This window comes from Natrix helvetica (assembly GCF_964273705.1).
Source record: "Natrix helvetica genome assembly, chromosome: Z".
NCBI lineage: Eukaryota > Metazoa > Chordata > Lepidosauria > Squamata > Natricidae > Natrix > Natrix helvetica.
The window spans coordinates 30,907,502-30,929,574 of NC_138554.1; the positions used below are offsets into that span (position 1 = coordinate 30,907,502).

The 22,073-nt window shown below is 44.4% G+C and overlaps 1 protein-coding gene across 1 annotated transcript in view; it reads left to right on the forward strand.

The window, feature by feature from the left end:
- The window catches only part of LOC309381452 (uncharacterized protein), a gene marked incomplete at its 5' end in the record, with an annotated part of 43,431 nt that overhangs the window by 13,560 nt on the left and 7,798 nt on the right, over nt 1–22,073 (forward strand). The window contains 4 exons of the mRNA XM_081932453.1: nt 3,676–3,909; nt 14,121–14,171; nt 14,373–14,432; nt 18,942–19,040. Of these exons, the coding sequence (XP_081788579.1) occupies nt 3,676–3,909; nt 14,121–14,171; nt 14,373–14,432; nt 18,942–19,040 (444 nt within the window). The remainder of the gene's footprint in view (nt 1–3,675; nt 3,910–14,120; nt 14,172–14,372; nt 14,433–18,941; nt 19,041–22,073) is intronic.

Below are 22,073 nucleotides of genomic sequence, written 5' to 3' on the forward strand. Positions count from 1 at the left end.
TTCAGATCTTTAAAGACTTTGCAGCGTTTGTTTCTACACAATACCAAGTTCGCATCGCCAGAATCCAGAGTGACCGTGGTGCAGAATTCATGTCTCAGCGTTTCCAGGACTGGATGCGTAAGAATGGAATTCTTCATCAGACATCTGCTCCATATACACCGGCTCATAACGGAGTCGTAGAAAGAAGACAAGGGGTTCTACAAACCATGATGCGTTGTCTTCTAGAAGATGCCAATCTCAGTAACGCATACTGGGGTGAAGCAATCAAATATGCAAATTACATTGTCAACCGTACTTGGAGCAGTGTAATCAATCAAACTCCTTTCTACATGCTGTATGGCTACAAGCCTAATCTCAAGAACCTCCATATTTTTGGTTCATATGCTATGGTGAACACTCCTATAACTCAAGGACCAAAGAGACTAAGATTTATGGGTATTGATGATAATTCAAAATGGTACAAATTCATTGATACTAAACATGTGATTGTCATTTCACAATCTGCTAATTTTGAGGAAGACATTGACTGGTCCAGGATTCATTCCAATGATCCTGAAGTTTATTTTCCTAGAGATGGTGTTCCAGATGCCACGCAGCCTGATGATAATTCGCAGGCAGATGTTCCTTCTACCAGTTCTTCACAACCTGATGTTCCGTCTTCTCAAGCCGCGGATGCTGATGCTAGCGACGAACGTGAGGACGAGGATGATGATGAAGAAGAAGAAGAAGACTGGTCTGTTGTTCCTAGACGCTCCAAGAGGGCCACAAAAGGAATCCCTCCACAACGTTATTCATGGCAACTGACAAAATCACCAGTACCTTTGATTTGCAACGTTACTCTTCCTCCAGAGACATTCACACAAATCAAACAGCTTCCTGATTCAGAACAAGACAAATGGTATGATGCAATGCAGGATGAAATGGACAGTTTGAAGAAACTTAATGTATTCACACCTGCAAAACCTCCAGCAAACAAGAAAGTCATTGGCACCCGATGGGTCTACAGAATCAAGAAGAAACCGAATGGTGAGTCTTTATACAAAGCCAGACTTGTAGCTCAGGGTTTCGCTCAACGTTATCCTGAGGACTACACAAACACTTACTCACCAACAGTCAGAACTGAAAGTGTAAAAATTGCCTTAACCACTGCAACTATTCTTGGTTTAGAAGTTTTTCAATTTGATGTGGACACAGCTTATCTACATGCAGACCTAGATGAAGAGATCTACGTGAGAAGCCCTCCAGGATTCCGAAAGCAAGAAGGGGATACCTGGTTCCTGAACAAAAGTCTTTATGGTCTGAAACAGTCAGGTTTAATGTGGTATTTATGTCTTACTGACAAACTAAATTCAATGGGCTTTATTAAGTCCGAAACTGATGAATGCGTGTTCACAAAAAGATCTAACAATGCATATGAGATAATTCTTGTTTATGTTGATGATATTGTTTATATTGGTCCAAATAAGAAAATGAGTGAGATTTTTGCCAAAAGTTTGCAGAGATACTTCACACTAAAATCTTTAGGACACATTAGCACTTATTTAGGTGTTCAAATTGAAAAGACACAGAAGGGGTTTAGTCTTTCACAAGAGGAGAAAATTGACCACATTCTACATCATTGCAACATGAAAGATGCTAGCACAACAAAGACACCCATGCAAACAGATTTTCACAACTTAACACATGAACCAAGTCCTGAGTTCGAGGATCAAACACTCTATCGTTCAGTCATTGGTTCACTATTATACATTAGTAGTTGGACCAGACCTGACATCGCACTTAGTGTTAATCTTTTATCACGACACGTAGGTAAGGCAACACAATTTCATTGGTCATGCATTAAGAAGTTGTTGAAATACCTAAAACACACTAAGCACATGAAGTTATTGCTAGAACCAACACACACTGATCAACCAAAGCTGATTTGTTTTGCCGACGCCGACTGGGCGAGCAACAAGAAGTCACGCAAAAGCACTTCTGGTTACATGATGTTCCTAAATGGTTGTCCTGTTTACTGGCAAGTGAGAAAACAGAGTTTTGTTTCATGTTCATCTACTGAAGCTGAATATGCTTGTGTTTCAGATGCTTGTAATTCTCTAACGTGGTTTGATGCTTTGATCACAGATATCTGGACACGTCCGATTCGACCAATCACCGTGATGGAAGATAATGTATCTGTTGTCTATATTTCTGAGTCACATTTTACAGGTTCTAGGTCCAGACACATTGACATTCGTTATCAAAACACAAAGCAATTAGTTAAGCAAGGTTTTGTTAAATTGCAATATGTTTCTACACATGATCAGATCGCAGACATGCTTAACAAACCACTCGCCGCAAATCAACACGAGTATCTGCGAAAGAAGATGTGCCTTAATTGATGATTTGATGACGTCAGCCCAGACTAGCAAAAGAAGGGGTGTCACGATGTTAAAAAGTTTGCTAGGCCTGAACTGCCTGAATTGACACTCAAGAGTTAAACTAAGAAAGCTTTATTGCGCAGGTCATAAAACAAAAAAGGGTTCTTATCTGAAAAGTGATTTATTGCGCACGCGTTACACATTCCAAAATTCCTCTCTTCTTTGTTCGGCAGCCAACTTTGGCTAACGAAGCTTTTCATTATCAAAATGTAACCAATTAGTTATTTTCTGTTTTATTTTATTATTAAAGTTTGTTTATTAATTAGAATATTTTTAAAGACTTATTTTTCTCAATATCTCAAAAGATATGCAGAAGGGAATCAGCCACGGTTCATCGATCTCTAACAGGGTGTTTTTTCCCCTGACAGTACTCTCAGTTCAATCATGTGCATATTCCTTCTTATAATGTGTATGATTTACTTAAAAGTTTGTGTAGAACTCCAGGTTTATAGGCCAGAATAGGCTCATGTAACCCTATATCTGTTTTTCTCCAGGTAGAGTAGAATAACTTTTTGTACTCTGATATGCTAAAGTGTTTTGGAATTAGATTTTCAGAATTCTCTTCTAGCATATTTCAGGGAGATTTCAAAACATATTTAGAAGCCACTAATTTTAATTTTGCTAGATCATATCAACAGCCATGACCATCTTCAGCAATATCACCATACCAACAGCTATCATCATCAACCATAGTTCACTATTTTCTTCACTGCAGTAGAACAATACACCTGATTATTCAATACAATAGACTTTTCTTTCTGTTATTTCACTCGATTACTAGTTCTGTCCCATTTTAGAGCCTAAAGATTGTCATTTTGATGTGCAGCTTTACTCTTAATTTTTTCAAATGCCTAACCTTTTAAAATGATCCTTCGTTCAGAACAATGAGGCTAAAACCAATCAAATCACACTATGGCTTAATATATAGTATGTACATTTAATCAGAGGTCTGGTAAGTTGGTTTTAATTTAGGGTTGTTTTGGTTTGAATCTAATTTGCTTTGCTATTCTTGGCCATGATGCCTTGCTTGCACTTTTCAGAAAAGTATTTCATGGCCTATTTAATTGAATCAATGTTAAAGTTCAACACAAGCAAAAACATGCATATAATTTATTGATTAAGATGGGATTCATAATTATGTTTGTTATATGTAAATATAGCCATGGTGGTAGTCTTGAATTGTTGGATTTATTAACTTGTTTTCATGGTTTTTCTGAGCTTCCTGTCTGTGTACATTTTCTCTCCTTTTCAACAGTATTAAGCAAAGTCATGGCATCACTCATTGCCCTCTTAAGCAGGTATATTTCTGGCCTGAGAGTTAAGAAATTGAAAGAGTTGCTGCTGACAGAAGAAGGGATTGATCTTGAGAAGGTCAGCTTTGCCTTGGGACACAAAAGCATAGTGAAATTTTTGGAGCAAAAGATTCCTCCACTGATTTTAAACTACAAAAAGAAAAGACTTTATAGTGTTGCCATTCAACCTCTCTCAGGTAATGTCTAGCCTAAATAGATCCATCTCTCCTAGGTGGTGGTTATTGGTATCAGTAATTTGTGTGGGGGTGGGGGTGATGGTGGTGAGTCTTGCATGTACAACGCATCTAGAGTATTTGGATTTGGAATAGGCTACAAAAGGAAAAAAAATGGCCTAGTAAAGATGCTTGGCTGCAATCTAACCTGTAATTTTCCTTTAAGTATGGAATCTCTGACTCCAAGCTACGTCTAAATGTTATGGAGCAAATAAGTAACATGTGTCAACACGAGTTGTAAAAAATAAAACAAGGTATAAAACTAAGTGGTCCTTAATTTACAACCATTCCTTTAATCACAATTTATAGTTCAACTTGTGCTGAAAAAAGTGACCTACAGCTCATCCTTGAAGTTACAAATCATACTACTAGCTCAGTTGTGTGATCATAATTTAGGCACAATTGCCTTGCATTTGTGATGGTTGCAGCATCCTCCAGTCACATAATCATGATTTGCAGCCTTCCTGACTACCTTCTGGCAAGCTACGCCAATGAAGGAAGCTGTGGATGTGCTTAACTATCATCTGATTCAGTATTACTATAATTTGTTTAACACCCACCCTGATTCACTTAAGAATGATGGAAAAAAATAATACAAAATTGAGTCTGGTCACATAACGTCTCATTTAACGAGCATATTCTTTCGTGACTGAATTCTGATTGTGGTTGTAAATTGAAATTGTAAAATCCAAGAAGTAATCTCTTCCCTGCTTCCCACTCCCCCCACCACCTCCATCCAGTGGTAAAAGGAGGAAGCGGAGACTTAGGGTTTTTTTAGTTAAATGTTTTTTAAATTCTTTTAGGGGTTTAGGGGTTGGGGGGTGGGTGGGTCAGATCAGGAGCGATGACAGAGCCAGGTCACCAGGTCACCAGGTGGGGTCTTGAGGAGAAGGAGCAGAGAGGAGGAGGGGGGAGAGGATATCATTCCTATACAGGGCTCCTTGATTCCAACAGTCGTAGGGAGGGGCAGATACGAGGACAGATTAACAACTCGCAGTCGGTTGGGAGACCGTGGGTGCTGGTTACACCCGGTCGCTTGTACCAACCCCCGCGTTCTAGGTGGTCAGGATCTGCAGGCCCAGGGCCTGAGGCTGTTGTTATGCAATGCGAGGTCCGTTGTCAATAAGGCCCCCCTCATTCATGATCTAATTTTGGAGGTCATGATCTAATTTTGGAGGGGGAGCCGGACCTCGCGGGAATAACGGAAACCTGGTTGGGCCACGAGGGAGGGTTACCCTTCGTGGAAATGTGCCCACCAGGTTACCAAGCATTTCACCAGCCCCGGGCCTGGGGAAGGGGCGGTGGGGTAGCAGTGATTATCCGGGAGGACTTAGCCGAGGGAGTCCACTGTGCCACAGACGTCCGATGTGAATCCCTTGTTGTGAAATGGGGCCCTGGGAGGCAGTTGGGCCTGCTGATAGTATACCTGGCTCCCCGCCATACATCAGCGACCCTGCCTGAGCTCCTCGAGCTGATCTCATCGGTGGCGGTTGAGACCCCCAAACTTTTAGTGATGGGGGATTTTAACCTGCCGTCGGTGGGAGAAGCATCAGAGGGGGTTCGGGAGTTCATGGCTTCCATGATAGCCATGGACCTGACTCAAATGATTCAGGGCCCGACACACGAGGGAGGTCACACCTTGGACCTTGTTTTTGTCTCTCGCCAGTGGTTGAGTGATCTGGGAGGAGTGAATTTAACCATCACTCCTCTGTCATGGTCAGATCACTCACTCCTCTGACTTGACTTCCCTGGTGCTACCCCTCGCTGCGGGGAGGCGGAACCGGAAAACACTAGATGGTTCCGCCCCAGGCGCTTGATGGAACCAGACAGGTTCCAGACGGAGCTTGGGCCACCTCCTGCAGCCCTGACCCGCCCTCGGGTAGAGGACCTGGTGACCGCGTGGAATAATGCGACTACTGGAGCCTTGAACCAGGTGGCGCCTTTGCGGCCTCTCCGGCGGCAACGATCCACCCTGGCTCCTTGGTTCACCGAGGAGCTAAGGGTGATGAAGCGCCGCAAGAGATGCCTAGAGAGTCGTTGGAGATCCTCCCGATCCGAATTTGACCGAGCACAGGTACGAGCCCATTTAAGGACGTACCTAGTGGCATTGAGAACGGCCAAACGTCAATATTGTGCCGCTCTCATTGCATCCGCAGAGAACCGCCCTGCCGCCCTGTTTCGAGTGTCCCGCTCCCTTCTGTTTCAGAGGCCGCGGGAGGCCCCTTTACAGGGTAGGGCAGAGGAGTTTGGCAAATATCTGCAGGATAAAGTCGCTCAAATCCGGAAGGATTGGGTCCCCTTCAGTGGCCCAGTCGAGACGCCAGTGGCGAGTCTTGAGAAACCTTTTTGGGAGGAGTTTGACTTGGTTGTCATCGAGGATTTGGACAGATTGCGTGGACGACTGCGACCTACCACATGTTTGCTGGACCCGTGTCCCTCCTGGCTTGTACTGGCATCCTGGGAGGTTACACGCGACTGGCTCCTGGGCCTAGTGAACGCTTCGTTGGGTGAGGGGTCTCTCCCGGCCGCCTTGAAAGAGGCGGTGATGAGACCCTTGCTCAAGAAGCCTTCCCTGGACCCTACGGAGCTGGCCAATTATCGTCCTGTCTCCAACCTTCCCTTTTTGGCGAAGGTTGTAGAGAGTGTGGTGGCTTCTCAGTTTCCACGACATCTGGAGGAGAATGATTATCTAGACCCGCGCCAGTCCGGCTTTCGCCCTGGGCACAGCACAGAGACGGCCTTGGTCGCGTTGGTAGATGATCTCTGGAGGGCCAGAGATAGGGGTTGTTCCTCTATCCTGGTCCTATTAGACCTCTCGGCGGCTTTTGATACCATCGACCATGGTATCCTGTTGCACCGACTGGAGGGGTTGGGGGTCCGGGGCACCGTTTTGCGGTGGTTCGGCTCCTACCTCTCCGGCCGGACGCAACGTGTGTTGGCAGGGGAGCAGAGGTCGACCCTAAGCCCCCTTACTTGTGGGGTGCCACAGGGGTCGGTCCTCTCGCCACTCCTGTTCAGCACATACATGAAGCCACTGGGTGAGATCATCCGTGGTTTCGGGGTGGGATATCATCTGTACACTGATGATACTCAGCTGTACATTTCCACCCCGAACCACCCCAACGAGGCCGTCGAAGTGATGTCCCGGTGTGTGGAAGCCGTACGGGTCTGGATGGATGACAACCGACTCAGGCTCAACCCTTCCAAGACGGAGTGGCTGTGGGTTCCGGCCCCCCGGTTCAACCAGATAATTCCATCTCTGGCCATTGGGGGCATTCAACTCGCCCCCGTGGAGCGGGCGCGCAATTTGGGCGTCCTCCTGGATGCCAGGCTGTCCATGGATGAACATGTGACAGCCGTGGCCAGGGGGGCGTTCCACTAGGTTCGCCTGGTGCGCCAATTGCGCCCCCTATTGGACTGGGACGCCCTACGCACAGTCACCCATGCGCTGGTGACGTCTCGCCTGGACTACTGTAACGCTCTCTACATGGGGCTTCCCTTGAAATGCACTCGGAGACTGCAGTTGGTCCAGAATGCGGCCGCGCGGGTGATTATGGGGAGTACTAAGTACTCCCATGTGACACCTCTCCTGCGCGAGCTGCACTGGCTTCCTGTGGTCTATCGAGTGCCTTTCAAGGTCTTGATTACGATCTTTAAAGCGCTCCATGGCTCAGGACCTAGTTACCTGCGGGATCGTATTCTGCCCCATACATCCCTACGATCCATCCGCTCGCACAGAGAGGGACTTCTCCAGGTGCCGTCCACCAGACAGTGCCATGGGGCGGCGCCTAGGAGCAGAGCCTTCTCTGTGGCGGGCCCAGCCCTGTGGAATGACCTCCCCCCGGATATTAGGACCACTACTGACCTCCGCTCCTTCCGTGTCAAGCTCAAGACCCACCTTTTCCAAATAGCTGGCCTGGCTCAACCATAACTTCGTAACGCTCCTGATGGGTTTTTTAATTTAGTAATTTTATTTAAGGGGATTTTAAATTGTGTTTTTAATTGTCTTTCACTTATAAGTCAACTCTCCTCCATGCACATATGTATATGTCTCTGTTCTTTTTGTATATATGTTTGTCTTATGTGTATTTTTATCCGTTTGATTGTACGCCACCCCGAGTCCTTCGGGAGAGGGTTGCGGCTAATCAAATAAAATAATAATAATAATAATAATAATAATAATAATAATAATAATAATAATAATTATTATTATTATTATTATTATTATTATTATTATTATTATTATTATTATTATTATTATTATTATTATTATTATTATTATTATTATTATTATTAAAAGAAAGCTATTACACTTTTCTATCATTCAAAATGTTATAGCTACATGACCGACAAGTCATCCCCGAAGGGAATTGCCTGACATTTATCAATCTTGCTAGCAAGTGTGCATTGGGGAAAGTTGCACCAATTTGGAAAAGGCCCATAATTTGGGTCTAACTTTTGTTAGGAGGAATTCTCCCAAGTTGATGGAGACAACGGTCATGCATGGGTTAACTCAGTCAGTAACCAATAGAACTGAGTCTACCAAAGTGATGTCATTGTCTCTGCGGAGCATGCTCCCGCTTTTCTAGACTCAGTTCGATCAGAACTGGCTGTGCTAATCGCTTCTCCTCTACAAAACTTAAATATTTGATCATTTTAATTCGAATTTGAACTTAATTGGACTTCTCTACAAAATACTTCTAAATTGTTCGTCTCCATTGGGCTCCTGCTGAAGTTGTCAGCACTCTCAACAGCCTCTGGGGCTGGAGAGGATTGCCTCGCTTTGGCGAGGCTTGCCTTGCTTTTCCTTCGGGCTACTAAGGCTCCCCAAGCAGCAGCACCTTTGGAAGGAGCCAGAAGAGGCTCTCCAAAGAGGGATTCTCAGCCTCTGATCCCCTTTCTGCTGTGCTGACTGCCGCTACCGCCGCCAGAAGCCTCCGATCGCCGCAGGGAGCCTGAAAAGCTGTGTGGAGCCGTTTTGACGCTGGGAGGCTCTGTTTCTGCCGCTGCTTCGCCTCGATCGTCGTTCAGGCCCCAGCTGTCCTCCGTGGCTTCGCCCTTGGCCCCATAGCCTTGCCGCGGGGCCTAACCCGCCCACGCTATCAGCGCGGCCTCGGCTACCTCCTGGCGCCAGCCCATAGGCTTTACAACCTCAGCGGCCATTTTGTTTTGGCGCGAATGTTTTCGGCGGCCATTTTGGGTACCAACTGTGAGTACTGGCTATGGTCTCCTCTCCTAATCCTGGCTCTCAGCTGCCTCCAGTCCCTGTGACTCCTGCTCCTGCCACCGAGCCTTCTGCTTCTAAGGGCCGCAAGCTCAGGCCTGCCCCAGAGGATGCCATCCAACCCAGGGATCCAAGGCCTGACCAAGGGGGAGCTTAGGAACCACCCCCTGGGAGGATGATATGGCCCCTCAGGCCCCGGCTAAGAAGGCCAGATCCAAGACCAAGCACACTGAGCCTCGCCTTTTCCAGGCCCAAAGGCCTACCCACTCTAGCCCCGCTCCTGATCTATCATCTGACTCAGAGGAGGACTTCTCTCCTGCTGCCTCAATTCTGCAGCCTGAGGAAGCCAGGGGCACAGAGGCCTTGGATGACAGTGGGGATGATTCAGATTGTGGCAGGAGCATTACCCCTGATGAGGGTCCCCTCTAACAGGAAGATATTTCTCCCCATCACCGCCGTCGCCACTCCTATTCGCCAGGCATGGCTGATATGATCTCTGAGGCCATTAAATGTGGGATTGCGCTGGCCTTAAACACAGGTCTTCTAATCGCTCTGCTTCTCGCAGGTCTGCTTCTTCCTCCAGGCACAGGGATGGTGATCATTCGGCTTCTTTGTCAAATGACCTACCTGGCACCTCCAACCAGCCGTCGGTCTTCGGGGGAGAGGATCACCCAGCAAGAGACTCAGATCTATCTAAGGATGAGGGTCTTCCCCCCGATCCATCTCCCTTTGTCGGTTTGTTTAAACCTGCTGTCTTTCGCTCTCTCCTTTTTAAGGCCAGGAAGATCGCAGGCATTCCTTCTTCTAAGACGGCTCAGGTTGCGGAAGCAGAGAAGGCTGACACCACTGACCTGCTCTTCACCCAGCCTAAGGTGGAAAAGGAGGTGATCCCATCACCACACTTCTTCATGGACTTGTCCAAAATCAATGGGCATCTCCAGGTACCGCCCCCCCTCCCCAATGCCTCGGATAAATGCCTGTACAATCTCTCCTGACCTCGCCAAGGCTTTAGAAGTACATTCTATTGACTTACCTATCATTGCTCTGTCCTCTCCCAACATGGCGTCGGCAGCTCCTAAGGAAACACTGCGGCCTGAGGACAAGAGGATCGAACAAACTGTGGTCAAAGGCCACCAGGCCTCAGCTTGGTCAGTTAGGACTGGCACCTCCGCTTCATTCTTTAGCCGCGCTACTCTCCTGTGGCTGAGACAACTCCTAGCTCGCCTTCCAGCCAGAGATTCTAGGGCTCGCAGAGACATTAACAAAATTAAGGCGGCCCTAGAATACACTGCAGATGCCTCATTAGACGCGGCCTGGTTTGCATCCAAGGCCATTGCGTCCTCCATCTCTACCCGCCGGCTTATCTGGCTAAAACAGTGGCAGGCAGAAGCGCGAGCCAAGTGGAGGCTTGCTTCTTCTCCTTACTCTTTTTCACTTCTCTTTGGTCCTCCTTTAGAGTCCCTTCTGGTAGAATCCAAAGATCTCAGGGAGCTAGCCAGGGAGGTACAACTGAGGCAAAGGGTCCCTCTTCTCCAGCTGTCTCAACTGCTGGGGAAGATGGTCTCCTGCTTCTCCATTGTCCCTTGGGCACGGCTTCACAACCGTTGCCTCCAGTGGATTCTTCTGCCATTCCAGAAGACCAACAGCAGCTGTTCCCTAGTGAAAGTCACCCTGAGACCAGAGGTTCTTTGCTCTCTGGACTGGTGGGTCTCCCCGGCCATAGCTAAGGGATCTCTCTCCAGGGAACTCCCGCGTCTTGTGATCACGACAGACGCGAGTCTAACAGGTTGGGGAGCGCACCTGGAACATCAGGTGGCCCAGGGACTTTGGACCAATTCCGACCTGTCCCACAGTATGAATTGGCTAGACTTAAAGGCCATCCATATGGCACTCCTCCATTTCCAAAACTCCCTTCACGACACCCACGTGCTGATCCGAACGGACAACACGACAGCCAAGACGCATGTCAATCGCCAGGGGAGGACAAGAGTTGTGTCTCTCATGGAGTGTGCATTCCACCTAGGGACTTGGGCGGAAGCCAACCTTCTTTCTCTTCGAGTCAAGCAGATCACGGGGTCCGACAATACCACAGCTGACTGGCTAAGCCGCCAACGATCGACCCGGCAGAGTGGAGCCTGAATCGCTGGATCTTTCTGCAACTGTCGTCCAGGTACGGGACTCCAACCCTGGATCTCTTTGCAGCTGCGTCCAACCACCAGATGCCCAGGTACCTGACTCGATACACGACACCAGGCGTGGATGGGACGGACGCCCTACGGTGCAGGTGGCCTCACGGTCTCCTGTACGCATTCCCTCCCTTCCCCCTGATTCAGAGGGTAATTCGGAAGGTGATAGAAGAAGAGGCCGAGCTCATCCTGATTGCTCCCAATTGGCCACGCCGCCCATGGTATGCAGACCTAATCAATCTGTCTGTGGAGCCTCAGTGGCCTCTACCAATGATTCCGTCCCTCCTCCACCACGGCTCCCTCCACCACCCTGACCTGCTCTGGCTACTCCTAACTGCTTGGAGGCTGAGCGGGCAGTCCTGAGGGCGGACAATCTTTCAGAGACTGTAATCAATACCATTCAGGCCTCCCGCCGCCCGGCTACTAATAGAATTTACGAATCTACTTGGCAGACCTTCGTGGCTTGGTGCCACGCCCGAGGGATAGACCCCCTGAAGGCTTCAGTGGCCCCACTTCTTGATTTTTTACAACAAGGCCTTAATAAAGGGCTTTCACTGAACAGCTTACGATGACAGGTGTCGGCTCTCTCTTCTGTTCTTTCACTTCACTGGGTTGAGCCCATCTCTCTGCACCCTCACCTCTGCAGATTCATTAAAGGGGCATCCAATCTCTGCCCTCCAGTCGTTCATCGCTTTCCCTCCTGGGATCTGACCAAAGTCCTGGACTTCCTTACTGACCCATCCTTCGAACCTCTCAGGTCGGCAACCTTACACCACCTCACACTTAAGACAGTCTTTCTGGTGGCATAACCTCTGCATGGAGGGTCTCAGAACTGGCGGTCCTTTCCATCCGTTCTAACTTATGTGTATTCCACACAGACCGAGTGGTTCTCCACATCGATCCCACATTTGTCCTGAAGATCAATTCAGCATTCCATTGCTCCCTAGATATCACTCTCCCAAACTTCTGCCCTACCCCATCTCACAGGCTGGAGCACAAATGGCACAAGCTGGACGTCAGGCGGGCTCTTAAGATCTACATAGCCATGACGGCGGCCTTCAGACGTACCGAAGCCCTCTTTGTATCCTTCCATCCTACCAACGGCTGATTGGCCGGTGGATTAGGTCGGCCATTGCTCAAGCCTACATCACGCATCATCTCAATCCTCCGCCTAACATTACGGCTCACTCCACACGAAACGCAGCCACGTCGGCGGCGTGGGCCCGGCAGGCCTCAATGGAAGAAATCTGCAGGGTAGCTACTTGGTCCACCCCTAATTCATTCATTTAACATTACAAGGTGGATCGATATGCATTGGCAGATGCTACCTTTGGACGGCGCGTCCTTCAACACATTCTTCCTTCTTCCAGCTCCTAGGCCAGTCTCATGCCCTCCCGGGGACACGCCAGCTTTGGTATGTCCCATGCATGACCGCTGTCTCCACCAACTTGGGAGAATGGGGCGTTGGTTCTTACCTGATACGCCCCTTCTCCGGGCAGGTGGAGACAGCGGTCATCCCCACCCTTAGGGTTCTGGCCTACCTTGCAGGGAGGATCTGGGAGCCTGTTGTGTAGTCACCAAACGGAGAGCGATTGTTCACAGCACAGCAGTCTACTTATCTCCGTCATAAAAAGCAGGAGCATGCTCCACAGAGACGATGACATCACTTTGGTAGACTCAGTTCTATTGGTTACATGCATGACCGCTGTCTCCACCTGCCCGGAGAAGGGGCGTATCAGGTAAGAACCAACGCCCCATTTTATACGGGAAAAGTAGGGTATAGTGTCTCCTTAGAAAATGGAAGACTTTCATGAACATTGTATAGAAAAATAAAGTGTTGGGAAATATGCAATGGGACACCAGAACGTGGTTTTTCTGGGCATTGGGATTCATTGAATTATTTAGAATGCATTATTACATTCCCATAACAATTGGAAAATGGGGCATGGTGGCTCAGCTATTAATGATGCTGAGGTTTTAGCTGGAAAGCTGACAGCTCGGGTTTAAGACCTAAGAGCCATGTAACTGGATGAGCTCCAGTTATTTGCTCTAGCTCCTGCCAACCTAGCAGCTTGAAACCATGCAAATGCAAGTGAGATAGATACCACATAGGTGGGAAGGTAACAGTGTATTGTGCTTCTCGGTGTATTGCCACGTTGGCCACATGAGTACTACAATAGCTTTGTATAAATATGGGCTCCCTCGGCTAAGAAACAAAGATGAACATTGCCCCCAAAGTTGGACATGACTGGACTGGGGAAGCCCCCTCTTTAATGATTGGAAATTCTGCCATTGGTGGTACACATTATCTGCAGGAAATAATGATTGGGAAGGATGGAGAAAGTAGTCTTCCGTCTTACTCAAATTGTGAAGATAGAGTGAGGTTCCTGATGTTAAAATGAGTAAGTTGCCCAACATATTATCGATCGCATCCTATCTGCCAATCTCCTCCTGCATTTCCATCCCCTTATTTTGTTACATCTCTGCACTGGATGTAAATAGGTTTTGGAAAAGATTGCCAATAGTGTGTGCTTATACTTTTTTAACAGCTATCTATAACCTTTCTGTGTGAAAATGCATTCTTGGATTTTATTCTGCTAATGAGAGTTAGCCTGTAATTGTTAGCATGTTTATTTTCCATATAGCTCTTTAAAAAAAGACTAGCTTTTAGATCTATACAACAATACAGGTCAGTATCTGATTGCTTAAATTTCTCCTCTTAATACATTCCGATGTTAACTTTACTCATTTGTTAAATGCTGCAGTTCCTCTTCTGAAATCCAAAGGAACAACTGACCCACCAAACTCTGCTCCAGGTAAGCCTTTAAACTGCTTCCTCTGTATTATAAGTAAGGTAGATATTGTTTTCAGCAAGACCTGTGCTAGCCTGTAATTGTTAGCATTTTTATTTTTGATATTTTTTTAATTAACCTTTGAGATCTTTACAATAATAAAGATCACTACCTGATTGGTTTTTCCAATGCATTATGATGTTATCTTTGTCCCTTCTTTGCTAGATGTGCCAATTCCTTTTCTGAAATCCGTAGAAACAGCTGACCCACTAAACTCTGCAACAGGTAAACCTTTAATCTGATTCTCCATACAATATAAGCAAGTTTGTTGTTGTTAGTTGTGAAATTATGTCTAACTCATTGCGACCCCATGAACAACGTTTCTCCAGACCTTACTGTCCTCTACCATCCCCCAGAGTCCATCTAAGCTCACGCCTACTGCTTCGGTGATTCCATCCAGCCACTCATTCTCTGTCGTCCCATTCTTCTTTTGACCTCAATCATTCCCAGCATTAGGCTCTTCTCCAGGGAGTCCTTCCTCCTCATTAGATGGCCAAAATATTTGAGTTTCCTCTTCAGGATCTGGCCTTCTAAAGAGCAGTCAGGGTTGATCTCTAGGACTGACCAGTTTGACCGCCTTGCAGTCCATGGGACTTGCAGGAGTCTTCTCCAGCACCATAGCTCAAAGGCCTCAATTCTTTGACGCTCAGCTTTCTTATGGTCCAACTTTCACATACATTGCAACTGGAAAAACCATAGCCTTGATTATACACACTTTTGTTGGCAGGGTGATGTCTGCTTTTTAGTATGCTGTCTAGATTTCTTACTGAAAACCATCTCTATCTTTCTTATGCAAATCTAGACAGCATAAGAAGGTAGAAATGGTTTTCAGCAAGAACTATGTTAAGCCAGGTGGAAGGAACCTTTTTTGAACCAGCTTGGAATTTTGAGTACTTGCCAGGAAAGTGGCAAAATTCTGCCCCAGCAGTTATGTCCATTAAAAAGTGATCCATGAAGAAGGGCAAATTAGTGAGATAGTTCCCTATTCTCTTCCCATTTAGCGGGGTCTTGATAATTCCCAGTCTAATTTATTGGTTTTGTTGCTTCTGCAGCTGCACCCAATTTTTTATTTCCTGGGAAAGTTGTGTATGATTTTTTAATAATGAAATGTTTTGAAACAATTGCTTTCATGAAGAAAGACAGGGTTGCATTTGGCGCTTTGCAGCATATAAGGTTCCCTAGTATTCCCCCCCCCCAATACAGCCAAATAAAGAGAGATAGGACCCTGAATAATTATCCCTAATCAGTCTCTTTGGAAATAGTATTGATAGCCAAATTCACCCAATTTTTCAAGGCAGTTTACAAAATCATATTACTGTAGCTTGAGAATCTGCCTGAGGTCTGCAGGGTTTTCTGATTGCTGCAGGGTAATGTTACTTTTTCTGAGTCTTTGGGAGGTAGATCATAATAGAATATTAATTCTAGCAGAAGGGAGCCATTCAGTGTAGCAGTTAAAGGCACAAGATTAGGACTGTTGTTCTTCACCAACTTTAGGTATGAAAGCCAGCTATGTGAGTTTGGGCCAGTGACATTTTCTCAGTCCTAGAAACTGAGTTTTGGCAAGCCCCTTTTGAAATGTTGCCAAGCAACAGCATGGGCTTTTCCATGTAGTCAACCAGGAATCAAGAGTGCTCAAAGAATCATAACAACAGACCTAGAGGGCATTTGGTTTCCTGCCCCGGAATGGTAAAACACTTGTGGCTTTTTGAGATATTATTGGAGTATAGTCTCCATCACTTGCTGGAATTTTAAATACAATAATGTATTTACTGCATAACTCATTGATCTATGTTATATCAACTGTAAAATGTAATAGTTTAATATTTTGAGTGAACATACACTATTTATAGCATTACTTCAGGTTTATGACAGGAATGGTTTTTTTCTACCTAACTTATTAATAAGGTGTCTGGGCAAAATGAAACAGTGATTGTTCACTATTGAACAATAAGAGTGTATACTGTAATTGTGTAATTTTGTATTTGTTCAGCAAGAAAAGCTTTTTCTTGTGGACATTGGAAGGGGGAGGGATCGATCTGACTTTTGCACAATTTTAGCTGACTTTTTAAAGGGAAAAAATTACAAAGAAACAAATATATATTTTCATGAGGTCTCAAGTGCAAACACCTTAGTAGGTATTAATTATTTATTAAGAAAAATAATATATCCCACAAGGATAAAATCTTAATTCAAAAACCAATAACCCACATCATTCTTGCAACAACAATCAGACTACTCAATAACCTCTATAACGAATTTGCGAATACCTAGAAGCAAACAAAGTAATAGCCAAAAGCCAACATGGATTTGTCAAAAACAGATCATGCCAGACTAATCTTATTGCATTCTTTGATAATGTGACAAAATTAGTGGACCAGAGGAATGCCGTCGATATAGTTTACTTGGACTTCAGTAAGGCTTTTGATAAGGTAGACCATAACCTACTACTAGATAAAGTAGAAGAATGTGGGTTAGACAGCCTCACCACCAGATGGATTCGTAACTGGCTGACCAACCGCACTCAACGTGTAGTTCTCAATGGAACTGCATGTACATGGAGGGAAGTATGCAGTGGAGTACCCCAAGGCTCTGTTTTAGGCCCAGTACTCTTCAACATCTTCATCAATGATTTGGATGAGGGAATAAATGGGGAAATCATCAATTTTGCAGATGACACCAAGCTGGCAGGAATAGCCAACACTCCAGAAGATAGGCTTAAGATACAGAAGGAAAGGATCTTGACAAACTTGAACATTGGGCACTATCTAATAAAATGAAATTCAATGGTGAAAAGAGTAAGATTCTACATTTAGGCAACAAAAAATGGAATGCACAGGTACAGTATAGGTGATACCTTGCTCAGTAGTAGTAACTGTGAAAGGGATCTTGGAGTCCTAGTGGACAACCATTTAAATATGAGCCAGCAGTGTGCAGCAGCTGCCAAAAAAGCCAACACAGTCCTAGGCTGCATCAACAGAGGGATAGAATCACGATCACATGAAGTGTTAATACCACTTTATAATGCCTTGGTAAGGCCACACTTGGAATACTGCATTCAGTTCTTGTCGCCACGATGTAAAAAAGATGTGGAGACTCTAGAAAGAGTGCAGAGAAGAGCAACAAAGATGATTAGGGGACTGGAGACTAAAACATATGAAGAACGGTTGCAGGAACTGGGTATGTTTAGCTTAAGAAAAAGAAGGACTAGGGGAGACATGATAGCATTGTTCCAATATCTCAGGGGTTGCCACAAAGAAGAGGGAGTCAAACTATTCTCCAAGGCACCTGAGGGTAGAACAAGAAGCAATGGGTGGAAACTAATCAAGGAGAGAAGCAACTTAGAACTGAGGAGAAATTTCCTGAGAGTTAGAACAATTAATCAGTGGAACAGCTTGCCTCCAGAAGTTGTGAATGCCCCAACACTGGAAGTCTTTAAGAAGATGTTGGATAGCTATTTGTCTGAAACGGTATAGGGTTTCCTGCCTAGGCAGAGGGTTGGACTAGAAGATATATGTATTTGTGTTACAACCCCTGGTATGCCTAAATATGGGAGGAAAGTCACTACTCCCTCTTTCTGTCCTTCGGCTCATCACAGAAGACCATGCAGGCAGAAAACCATATTTTTATTTTTAATGTTGCCTTTTTATATTTGTGTTGTATTTGTACTGATAAATAAATAAAGGGAGACTAGTATAGATCTATTTCGAGCTAATTAGCTCTCATCAGCTAGCCATACCCTAACATGCCCAGGTTCAAATCCCAGTAAGGGTATGGCTAGCTGATGAGAGCTAATTAGCTCGAAATAGATCTATACTAGTCTCCCTTTATTTATTTATCAGTACAAATACAACACACACACACACACCCCACACACACCACACACACCACACACACACACACACACACATGGTATCATGAGCATGCTGAAGGTTTTTTTTGTGTTTGAGTAAAATCGACAAATTACAAACAATAAATCATAACTTTATACAAAGTCTTTACTGAAGTCAGCTATGAAGTACAATTTCAGTGAGCTAATCCAAGCACTTTTAAGTTCACCTGGACTCACTCTGATGCCACAAAGGAAAAGACAGTGGCAAGAGATATATTAATCAAATCCAGCCAGTGGTTAGGAGAGGAGGCATCAGTAAAGCTTATAACTTCATTACTATCAGTTTCTGAAATATAGAAGCAAGGGAGCCAAGATGTTCTTCTGAAGATATGATCCCTCTACTGAAGAAGCTCTTGATCCATTAATGTTTGAGAGGCATAGCATTCAAATGATCAAGACAAGACCAAATCTACCTGAACCTCTTGTAATTTATTATAGGGAAGCTATAATATTAAAATGATGTGTGGAGAAAAATGAGTGAATTCATTATGGTGGATAAAGGTGCTAGGCTTGGAATGGGTAAACCCAAATTCTGGCCCTCATGTAGAAAGCCAGCTCTGATCAGTCATTCGCTCTCAGCTCTAGGGAGAAGGCAAAGGCAAACCTCATTTGAAATCTTCCTTCATATCATGGTGAGCAAGCATGAAGTATAGCTAAATCTCCCTGAAAAAAATAAACTGATAATCCGCTTTCTGTGACAGTGTCCCTATTAAGATGCATGATCGATCGGTTTTCCGGTGTAGTTGAGAATCTGTGGTTGGAGGGCTTTTTTTTTTTTTTGCCAGATTTGTTTCTCTGACTTTTGAATGTTCTCCCATTTCCCCTTTACCTTTCTAATATTCCAGTTCCCTTCAGATGGTCTTCATGCCTACCCAGCTCTTCTTCTTCTGACTCGGATCAATCATCAAACAATTCAAACCCAGATGAATCTGATAAGAGGCCTGGTAAGTTTCCATCTGATTCTGAAATTTTAGGGCCAATGGGAACCAGGCTTAGGAAGATCAGGATTTCTGTGAAAACAGACCCTTAATACCATTGTGAGAAGCCTTCTTGACAATCAGTTATGTCCTCCATTTTTCTGCAGCTGCTATAATTTTTACTGCATATGGCAACTCAGTTCAGTCACGTGCATATTCCTTTTTATAATATGATTTTCCTTAAACAAAAGTTTGTATTGAACTTCATGTTAATACGGTAGAGTAGGCTCATATAAATCTTCATCTGTTTTTTCTCCAAGTAGAGTAGAACAGCTTATTTTATTCTGGTATCTTAAAATGCGTTGGAAGTAAAAAATTCAGAATTCTCTCCTAGCATATTTCAGAGAGATCTCTGGGAGTTGTAGTCCCAAAACATAATCTAGAAGCCACCAATTTGAATTTTGCTGAATCATACAAGCAGCCATCACCATCTTCAGTTGTACAGTGGCACCTCGGGTCCGGAACGGCTCAGACCATGAACAATTTTGGTACCAGCCAAAAAATCCACTAAACGTTTCACTCACGTGATGAACACATCTTTGGGTGCCAATCAAATATAGCGCGCCAATTTTCCCTGCTGCACCGATGTCCCATGCCATGCCATTTTTTTTTGCATGGGCATGTGCAGTCAGTCTTACCTGGTCATGACCAAATTGGGTGCCGACCGATGTCCTGGAACAGATTACGGTTGGCACCCGAGGTCCACTGTATCACCATTTTAAGCCAAATCAACAGCCATTACTACCATCAGCCAGAGTTCACAATTTTCTTTATTGCATCAGTGGATCTAATTATTGCATATATAGAATACAAGGTCTTAACAATTTCTCTGGGCTGCTGTTCCACAGCACTTACTAATTCTGTCCCATTGTAGATAGGACAGATTGCCATTTTGCCATATTGCCATTTTGGTGTGCAGCTCTTTATAGGTAGTTCTACACGAATCTGCTTAATCTTCTTTTAAAATTGATCTTAATTACTTTACTCAGAACAATTTAAAGTAATGTAAAGCTGCTGCTTAGCCCAGTGATTTGTTGGTTTGTTTTATTTATTTATTTTGCTGTACTTACATCCGTGTGATGCAGTTTTGCTGAGCACATTTTTTTTCTGTATAGTTTGGAAGTGGTTATTGATATATGAATATTCCAATATAATTCAATTTATGAGAAAATCATGAAGCTGGATACTGTGCAGCCCTGCTTGAACATGGGAATATCAACATTGATTCAAACAGACTTCCACAATCTTCTGTCCATCAGTTACTATTGATAATGCATGATAGGATCCGTGATAGGGACCGAACCCTATTGGAGTTTACCACAATAGAAATACCGTATTTTTTGGAATATAAGACACACTGGAGTATAAGACACACCAAGGTTTTGAAGAGGCAAATTAAAAAAAAAAGTAGGTAGGTAGATAGAGGGAGAGAGAGAGAGAGTAGTTAGATAGGTAGGTAGGTAGATAAAGCGAGAGAGAGAGAGAGAGAGAGAGAGAAAGAGAGAGAGAAAAATAGAAAGATAGAGAAATAGGGAAATACAGTAGGCAGGTAAGGAGAGAGAGAGGGTGTAGGTAGGTAGAGGGATAGAGAGAAATAGAAAGAGAAATACAGTATATAGGTAGGGAGAGAGAGAGTAGGTAGGTATGTAAATGGAGAGAGAAATACAGTAGGTAGGTAGGGAGAGAGAGTAGTTAGATAGGTAGGTAGGTAGATAAAGTGAGTGAGACAGAGAGAGAGAGAGAAAAATAGAAAGATAGAGAAATAGGGAAATACAGTAGGCAGGTAAGGAGAGAGAGAAGGTGTAGGTAGGTAGGTAGAGGGATAGAGAGAAATAGAAAGAGAGAGAGAGAAATACAGTATATAAGTAGGGAGAGAGAGAGTAGGTAGGTATGTAAATGGAGAGAGAGAGAGAGAAATACAGTAGGTAGGTAGGGAGAGAGAGTGTAGGTAGTAGGTAGGTAGATGTTTCCAGGTGTATTTATCCATGTGCTGGACAAGGAAATCGCTCACATTCTGCAGCACCTGACTTGTTTCTGCTGGCACAGCACTTGATCAATGTAATTCTCATCAATCACTGCAACTAAAGAGCTTTCCGAAAGGAGGAAAAAAACGTTTTTGCACTCAGCAAATCTCCCAAAAATGGCCTGTTTTTTTTGCAAAAAAAACCCCCTCCCTTTTAAAAAGGCATGAATAGCCTTGGGGGGACTTGCAGAGTGCTCCCGGGCGAGCAAAAACGAGCAAAAAATGGCCCGTTTTTCATGAAAACGGGCTCATTTTTTTGTCAAGAAATTGCATGCATAGCTTTATGGAGGCTTTAGAGGGCTTCTGCGGGCTGGGAGGGGGGCAAAAAAATGGTCCATTTTTGCTCATTTCTGCCCTCCCCAGCCTCCACAAGCTCTCTGAAAGCCTCCATAAGGGTATGCATGGCCATTTTTGTGAATGGGACGGGGTATTCGATGTATAAGACGCACCCAGATTTCCAGCCTCTTATTTGAGGAAAAAAGGTGCGCCATACTCCAAAAAATGCAGTAAGTAGATTAAAAATAATCTTAATAAAAATTAGAAATTAGATTAAAATTCCTTAGTACCCTTTTCTGGAAGCTGGCAATCTTGTAAAATTAAAGAATTGATATTTAAAAAAAATAACTTTTGAATGTGTATGGAAGAAGACAAATTAGAAAATGTATACATCATGAATTCTTTGTAAAAGAAATTGCCCTTTTCCTTATTGCTTATTCCCCTGAAATGTAGAACAATCTGCCCAGGTACAAACACTGCTAAAATAGATAAATAACTAAGAATAAATAACCTGTTAAGAACAAATAAGTGATGCTATTCTTTTTTAGTTGTTTAGTTTTTTAGTCAGATATAGAAATGGGATTCATTCACTTTCAAGCAATGAGCCTTTGGTTATGGTTATGTGTGTTTATATAGGATGTTATGACCATGGTCTTCAAACATGCTTGATGAATATTCATATATCATATTGACATGTTCAC